General features: G+C 37.5%; 1 protein-coding gene across 4 annotated transcripts in view; it reads right to left on the reverse strand.

Moving 5' to 3' along the window:
* LOC106877877 (transcription initiation factor TFIID subunit 1-like) overlaps nucleotides 1-8,299 on the reverse strand; it is a 91,776-nt gene extending 83,477 nt beyond the window's left edge. For 2 of the 4 annotated variants that reach the window (XM_014926919.3, XM_014926917.3), the window contains exons 1-2: nucleotides 8,237-8,280; nucleotides 1,901-2,057 (exon numbers count right to left, since the gene is read on the reverse strand). In XM_014926919.3, coding sequence (XP_014782405.1) covers nucleotides 1,901-2,026 — 126 coding nt within the window. In that variant the 5' untranslated portion in view covers nucleotides 2,027-2,057; nucleotides 8,237-8,280. Of the gene's footprint in view, nucleotides 1-1,900; nucleotides 2,058-5,616; nucleotides 5,716-8,236 lie in introns of all 4 variants that reach the window. The other 2 variants (XM_014926918.3, XM_089361623.1) reach the window with 2 other exon arrangements.
* Nucleotides 8,300-8,367: the final 68 nt, after the last annotated feature.

An 8,367-nucleotide genomic window follows, 5' to 3' on the forward strand; every position in this document is an offset into this window, starting at 1 on the left:
ACACTTTGATTACCAAAGTTAGAACATCCAGCTGCAGAAACCAAGCCAAAACAGACCATGGAACCTGGTGCAGCCCCTGGCCTTGCCGGTTCCTGTCAAGCCATCCAACCCATGCCAGCATGGAAAGCAGATGTTAAATGTTGATGTTGATGATGACAGACTTGCCACTCTCACTTACTATTCAGCAAATTGACAATCTGCTCTATAAAGTGATTAACCCTTTAGTGTTTAAAATCACCATATCTGACTAAAATACTCCGGCTGTTTTATGTTCAAAATGACAAGATACAGCCTCTCACACCTACTCTACAATGTCATTCTAAAAATAAACAATCACATCATGAAAATCTCAAAGCTACAAAATAATGCACACTTAATTCAAAACGATACAAATAAACTTGCATTACATTTGACAGAATAATCTGAATGCGCAAGGGTTTAAAGAGATTGGAGATGTGGGTCAAGAGAACTCTTCAATCATGTTAAGGTCATGGTAATTTTCTCTAGTGCTAGTGTCACAATAAAATGCATCCAGTGCACTCTGTTAAATGTGGATTTGTGAAATCACTTTAGTTGCAGAAAATAGCCTCTTTAGTGCTGATGCGCAATATAATGCACCCATTAGATTCAGTAAAGAGGTTGGTATTTGGAAGGGCTTCTAGCTGTGGACACAAGCAATGAATGACTGTGACACTAGGAAGACAAGGCTAATGATAGACAATTTTCATAAAACATTTGAAATCAAACATGAAAATAATGATGTACATATGTAACTCAGTTTTACAACAGATACACCATGCCCTTACATACCTAAGAGGTTGACAGGTTGGTGAGAGGAAGAGTAACTGACTGAAAAACTCTTCTTTAGAAACCAATCTGGCCCATGCCAGATGTAAAATGATGATGAGGAGGAGGAGGAGGACGACGACGACGAGGACAACGACGATGAGGAGGACGAGGACGAGGACGAGGACGAGGACGAGGAGGAGAGGGTTCAAGTTACTAGAAGACAATGAAGTATTTTAGTTGTTATTTTGTTGCTAAAGATGTTGGGATTGAGAAGAGACAATATGAGGGATCAACAATTTAATGATTATATTAACCCTTTAGCATTCAGATTCTTCTGTTAAAAGTAATACTTGTTTATTCACATTATTTTGAAATGATCATGCAGTGATTTCAATGATGTAATTGCTTATTTTTAGAATAACATTGTAGTGTAGACTTGAAAAGCTGGATCTGACCAGTTTGAGGAAGAATATTTGAGCCATATATGGTTGGTTTAAATCACTCTTTTATTACTTTTAATTTTTGGACTGTGGCTATGCTGGAGCATCACTTTCGTGCTGAGGCATCACATTTTCTTTTTTTTTAGTCAGTTATATTAAACATTTGTATCACAGTTTTTAGAATAGACACACTGTATCTCCACATGTTGTAAGACAAAAGTAAGGGTTAATATCAGGAAGAGTATATGGATCAGCCTCAGAATGTAACCCCAACCCTTGCCAGATGTAAAACTGATGAAACAATAATGATAATATCAACCTTCTTACTTAGTCTAGTACAACTTAATTTATCTAGCTCTATTTACTGAGTGGCTAAGTCCACCTTCATGCAAATGAATATAACTCAATAACTAAATACAAGCTAATTTTTCTACACACACACGCATGCGCACACAGGCATGCACGGACACACACACACACACACATCTGACAAGTTTCTGCAATTTTCATCAACAAAATATCACTTATAAGGCAATAGTCAAGCTGAAGCTAACATTGAAGATCAAATCTAGAAACACTTGGTTGGCAAAGTATCCTCCTTAACCACACAATCATGTGTGGCACCCAGAAATATGAAATTAGATAAATATTGTTATCATTGTTATGGTTACCTCATCCAAGAAGTCCTCTTCAAGTTCTCCTTTCTCATCAATGTTTCCAAATAGGAAACCAGTGAGGCAGGATATTGTTGATGATGTGACATCAGTCTGATCATCATGTTCTTCTTCACTGTCCATTGTCCACTGGTAAATGCATCAGTTCAGATTGCTGCAGGAATAATAATAATAATAATAATAATAATAATAATAATAACAATAATAACAATAATAATAATAATAATAACAATAATAACAATAATAATAATAATAATAATAATAATAATAATAATCATAACAATAATAACAATAATAATAATAACAATAAAATTAATAATAATAATAATAATAATAATAATAATAATAATAATCATAATAACAATAACAACAACAAGCAGCAGCAGCAACAACAACAACAAAAGCTGTAAAACAACTGAAATCCGAATTAAAACTGGAACAGCAACGGATCATGATAAAACAATGGCAAGAAAAGCCCCTTCATGGCAAATACTGGGCTAAACTAAACGCAAAAGAAATAGACAAAGCCAAATCCCAACAATGGCTGAGAAGCTCAGGACTCAAAGCAGAGATTGAAGGATTTTTAATTGCTGCACAAGACCAAAGCCTCCCCACCAGAAATTACCAAAGACATATAATGAAAAGAAACATAACAAGTAACTGCAGAATATGTGGCGATGGACAAGAAACAATAAATCATATTATCTCTGGCTGCCCAGTCCTGGCTAAGAAGGAATATATTCACAGACACGACAGAGCTGGGACCTATATACACTGGAAGCTATGCCAACACTATGGAATAACAACAGAAAAAAGATGGTATAGGCACACACCAGAAAAGGTCACAGAAAATGAGAAAGCAACAATACTATGGGATATGCCAATACACACAGATAGAGAAATTAAGGCTAATAGGCCAGATATCATCAAAGAAAAAAATGCTTTCTAATTGATGTATCAATATCAACAGATGACAACATTTCTCTAAAAAATACAAAGACCTGGAAATAGAGGTAACTCAAATGTAGAGTCTAAAAACAGAAACAATTCCTATCATAGTGGACACATTAGGTATGATAAAAAAAAATATTCAGACAAATACATAACTAAAACACCAGGACTAACAAATATATATAACATACAGAAAATAGCACTACTAGGTACCACACACATCCTACATAAAACACTTTCAATACAGTAACTATAAGAGCGTCACAACAAACTACAGCACATACCCAAGGCGCACACACAGAGCTGCACTCGGTAGTAGAGTAAAAGCACATTATAAAAATAAGACTACTGAATAATAATAATAATAATAATAATAATAATAATAAATAATAATAATAATAATAATAATAATAATTTCTTTTTATTTACCACCAGGGCGAAGGATGAGGACAATACAAAGACATACATTAAGTATGGGGATGTACATATAATGAAATGAGAGAAAAATGATATGTATATATAAATGTACAGAAAGTATCCACAGTATACAATAAGATGGAGTAGGGAGGCATACATAGCATACAATAGTAAAAATAAGATAAAAAAATAAAGGGGAGATGATGACAATGATGTGGCCCTCCTGACACAGGAGAACCTCTAGGAATAATGGAGGAACCCCACCATCCATAATCTCCCTGAACACGAAGGACAATTACACTCTCAAATTCCTGTTCTCCAACTCACAGGTCTATATTTAGTGTGGTACCATCCACTCTTGCCATTTTTGCAACTTTCATCCACTTTCCAATAAATTCACTTGAGAACAGCACCTTCCTCACCACCCTCACTTTCCCTTTCAAGTGAAACTTGAAAAGTCAATAAGTTCCAAAGTGGAAAGTCTCTGTTCTCATGCCTTTCAGCCTTATCCACCAGACAACCCTGCTTGCCACTGCCACCAGGCAGGAAAACTGCCTTACCTGCCTGGTTAGAGGAAATCAGTGGAGCAATCCTCACTATAAACTCAACCAACAAATGGATCCATCCCCCACACAACAGCAGCTGTTTGACATAACTGCACAGGTCAGCAATGCCCGAACATTGAATGAGAGCATGCAAAACAGTTTCGTTGCTCTGTACACACCTCAGACAAGCCCATCTGACAGCACATCCATGCCTATAGAGTTTATCTCAAACAGGAAGTACCCTTCAGTAGCACTACCAGGTCAAGGACAGCTGGAAATTGTTCATAGTAGTTCATGACAGCAAAGTCCTTCGGAACAGACTAGCCAATTTGTTTTTATCAATGCCCAGAGTCTCCCCGAGTACATCTTTGCACGTCCCCACCAATAATCTTCTATATATTGCCAATGTAGAACTTCCACCAATCCTATTGCCCAACTGGTAGAGGGTTGTGAGCACATGACAACATTCTAGGTGCCAGACGCCCAATCTCAGTCTTTTCCTTACCCAGGGCTGCAGCTCCGTCGAAATGAGCTGCAGAAAGTCGTACCCCACAAATGGAGCACACTCACTGTCCAGAAATCATTGCAAGTGGCACAACCTCAGTGTGTGTTTTCACATCAGAAGCCACAGCATGCCTAAGCCACCAAGCAGAGGGTGCTGGCAGCAGACTGACCACCTGACCATTGGAACATGTCCCTTCCACAAGAAAATAAATAAGAGATGCTCCAGCCTGGTCAAGTATAACCAGGGTAGGGCACGATAGTCAGGTAATAACTGATAATGAAGGCAATGTGGTCATTTTCCACCTCTGTCTGACCTTTCAGGGACAGCTTCCTCTCTGCCCATTTCTGGGTAAGACTGGCCACCTTATTCATCACCTTATCCACTTGGAGGCAGGGATTGAACCAGACCCTGAGCAGTTAAACTGGCCCATCAGTCCAACATCCCAAGATGCCATCCAACAGCATCGACCTGCCAGGTGCTCAGCCACAAACCCACTGACTTGTCGGCATTGATATTGGCCCCTGCAACGGACTCATATTCCTTTAGAATAATGCCAACCATCTCCACAATGGTGGCATTCTATCAATTCTACCATGATGATCAGTGGTAGTGGTTTTGGTAATGGTAGTGTTGGTTGTGGTCGTGATTTCTCTCATTTGCCTGAAGCCATATTACATATTTACATAGATTTAATTCAGATTGTAGCATCAACCTAAAATATTGGTTTCAAATTTTGGTACAAGACCAGCAGGTTTGACGGAGGGGGTAAGTCAATTACATCAATCCCAGTGCTCAACTGGTACTATTTTATCGACCCCATCAGGACTAAAGGCAAAGTCGACCACGGCGGAATTTGAACTCAGAACATGAGGACAGATGAGAGCTGCTGACAGACAGTTATATCTACTCTCATACAACAATCTTCACTTCCACATCTCATCTCAGATAAAATTTCTTGCCAAGCAGGAACAATAACAAAAGAGGCATTCCGAACAAAAGACCCAGATAAACCCTGACCAAGCAGACCTAAGATCAATGCAGTTCTATGACCATCTCATCTTTCTATATATTAATGACTATACTGTTCAATATATCCTTCCTTTTTGTCAAGACTGCAGAATGCGATTTGATCGCGATTTCGTTGCTTTTCTCGCAGGTTCAGAACTGCATGGAGGCTCCCACTTCATTAGATCGATCCTGACATTTATTGATACATTGGTATTAAGAATTAAAAAAAAGATTTTAAATAAATATAAATACAGTAACCAACAAAATATGAATATTGCGTGAAATACCTAATGGATAAAATTTGATAAACATTGTCTGTTAGACAAGTAAGTCCCAATCAGTGTTCCCCGATGATGATGCCTCCACACACACACAGATAGATGCAACTGGATAAAACATAAAATAAAAAGATGCCCAAGAAAATGCATTTTCTTTTTTCAATATGTAATTTAAAGAGGGGCAAAAACAACATCAAGAATACAAAATATTATGACACATGTTGCTTAGCATCAAGTAAATCCTAAGCAGATCAATGATCAATGGTATTCCTGCCGTGACTTATACAGTCTGTTTTTTAGAGTGTATCTAGACCACACAATCCTACATGACCCCTTCTATAAGACAAGATATGATTTGAAAGAGATTTGATTATAATTTCTAGTAGCTTAAAGTTACCAAATACATCAGATTCTCGATCCCTTTTCCTCCCACACCACACTTCAGTTTTCAAAAAAAAGCGTCCTAAAGTTAGTGCGTGTGTGTGTACCTGACTCCAAGGATTGTGCCCATGTTGGAGCACCACCACTAAAACTGGAGCGTTCAACAGTTATACAATTCATTGTTCCCATATTTATCAGGCCCTCCCTTAAAACATTAAAACGCTATTCTCTCCAATGCCACCGTGTGCACTACATCAGTTTCACAACGTGGAGTATACACCGCCAGCATTGCCGAAACGATCTCAACATTAAGTTCACAACTCATCCGAGGCTGAGACCCAGTGCCATATACCTCCTACAAAATCCAGGCTCACCACATTGCAACACAGTTACCTTTCCTAAACAGGCTTTATCAAATTAAATATTATCCTAAAATAAATCAAAAAATCCCATCACCTTCGAACGATGCCTGGACAAATTTCTTCAAGGGATACCAGACAAGCCACCTACATCTCAGTCAACAACTACCAACTTGAATGAGCTATGATACCACAAAACTTGACTTTAAAATGACTTAATAGATTCCATCAGGTGATGCTATTAAGTTAAACGTGGCCTGGGCCAATTTGACCGAAACATATCAAAATGTATAAATGTATGTATATATATCGAGCAAGTGTTATTCACTTGCAACATATGCCCCACCAAAATACCGTCAGAGCCCCCAGGTAGGGCGCCCCGTCATAAGAAACATTGATAGAGATGTTACTTCATTGTCTAGTCACGACACATTTAAAATGAAGCTAAAACTCATATCAAAAGTTGGCGCGCTCATTTGTAAAATAAATTGTTGTTTTGAGATTTCGAAACAAGACACCGTTGACTTCAAAAATTCAACAGGTAAAAACTTTAAGAAGGTTGGATCCAAAACAAATTACTAATCACCACTGCAACCACGACCATCATCGTAATAAGAAAACAAGGTAACTGATTAGTCTCTATATCAATCTAGAGCAAACTACGGCCCGCAGGACTTTCTGAATGTTGCACCTAATGAAAAATTATTTTGAAATTTTCGTAGTGTTGCTGCCTGATGATGAGCCACATTTCGTGCGAGCCGCTTCTCGAGAAAGGTTGCCCATGCCTGCTCTATGTAGCTAGACCTGCTAGAAATAGCACCCAAACTCTCGAACCATTATTAATGTCTTTAAAAAAGGAGGCGGGAGGTGTACTCCTGATTTACACAATGCATAAAAATAAGACGGGATCATAACAATTGTATTGTCTTTAATCATAGGTCTACTGGCTTAGGGTTGGCCTGGGGCCGAAGTACATGGACAATCAATTTGCCAAAAATAGCTACCAAGTCTTCCTACCAATCCACAACCTGACGTTTTAAAGCGAAGGACATGGGACATATTATATAATACTGGGCACATTGACATAAACAAAAGCAAAAAGCTATAATGGTCTACAGGATCGGGTCTGACTCGTGGCTAAACAAGTGTACAGTAGTTTCACTAAGTTTAGTTAATGATTTGGCAAAAGTTTAGATTAAAGAATTAAGAGAAGTACATTTAGATAAACAATCCAAGTATGTGTGAGTATATATATATATCGTCTCTGGTGGAAATGTATTTAATAGCACTGGTTTGTCATATATATATGTGTGCATATATATATATATATATATATATATATATATATATTTGATGTTGGAAATGATTTTAAATAATAAAAAAAAAAGTTATGTTATGACAAAAAGAACGATGGGGAAACAACAATAAACAGAGAAACATCAGCTGGAAGAAACGTTTTCTCCTCAGAAATCAATCTAAACTCGTAAGTTGAGAGAGTATAAAACATAAATGGTAAGTAATTGATAAATTAGGGTTTGATGGAATTAAATAAAAGTAGTTAAGGCAAATACAGTTGGCGAGTGAAGTGGAATAAAGGGCAAAGCATGAAGAATTCTGTGTTTATAAATGGAACAACGATGAGTGATGTGAAACATCATCAATATTATTGTTTTAGTGAGCTCTGAGAGAGATTGAAGAAGAATAGTTAAGTTAGGGGTGAATCAGTTTCAGAGGATTATTATGGAGCGAAGAAATAAAATCTGTTGTTGTTTGTGTGTCTTGTATTTGTTTGTTAATTGTTATGGGCTTTACTTTTAAAATTGCGAGGAAAAAATTATTGAGAAAAAGAAGTTGAAAGCAGAGAAAACAGAGCCAGAATGAATGCTCACCGTCAAATGACTTAGCTTTTATAACACTAACCAGATCGGTGTGTGGAAGGATACCTTGCACCCAGCATGCATCAGTTAATCACGTGACCAAATCCGTCCAATCATATCATTCGTAATCGGTCGACGGAAGT

The sequence above is a fragment of the Octopus bimaculoides genome, chromosome 13, assembly GCF_046866305.1.
Source record: "Octopus bimaculoides isolate indiv1 chromosome 13, ASM4686630v1, whole genome shotgun sequence".
In the NCBI taxonomy this organism is placed as follows: Eukaryota; Metazoa; Mollusca; class Cephalopoda; order Octopoda; family Octopodidae; genus Octopus; species Octopus bimaculoides.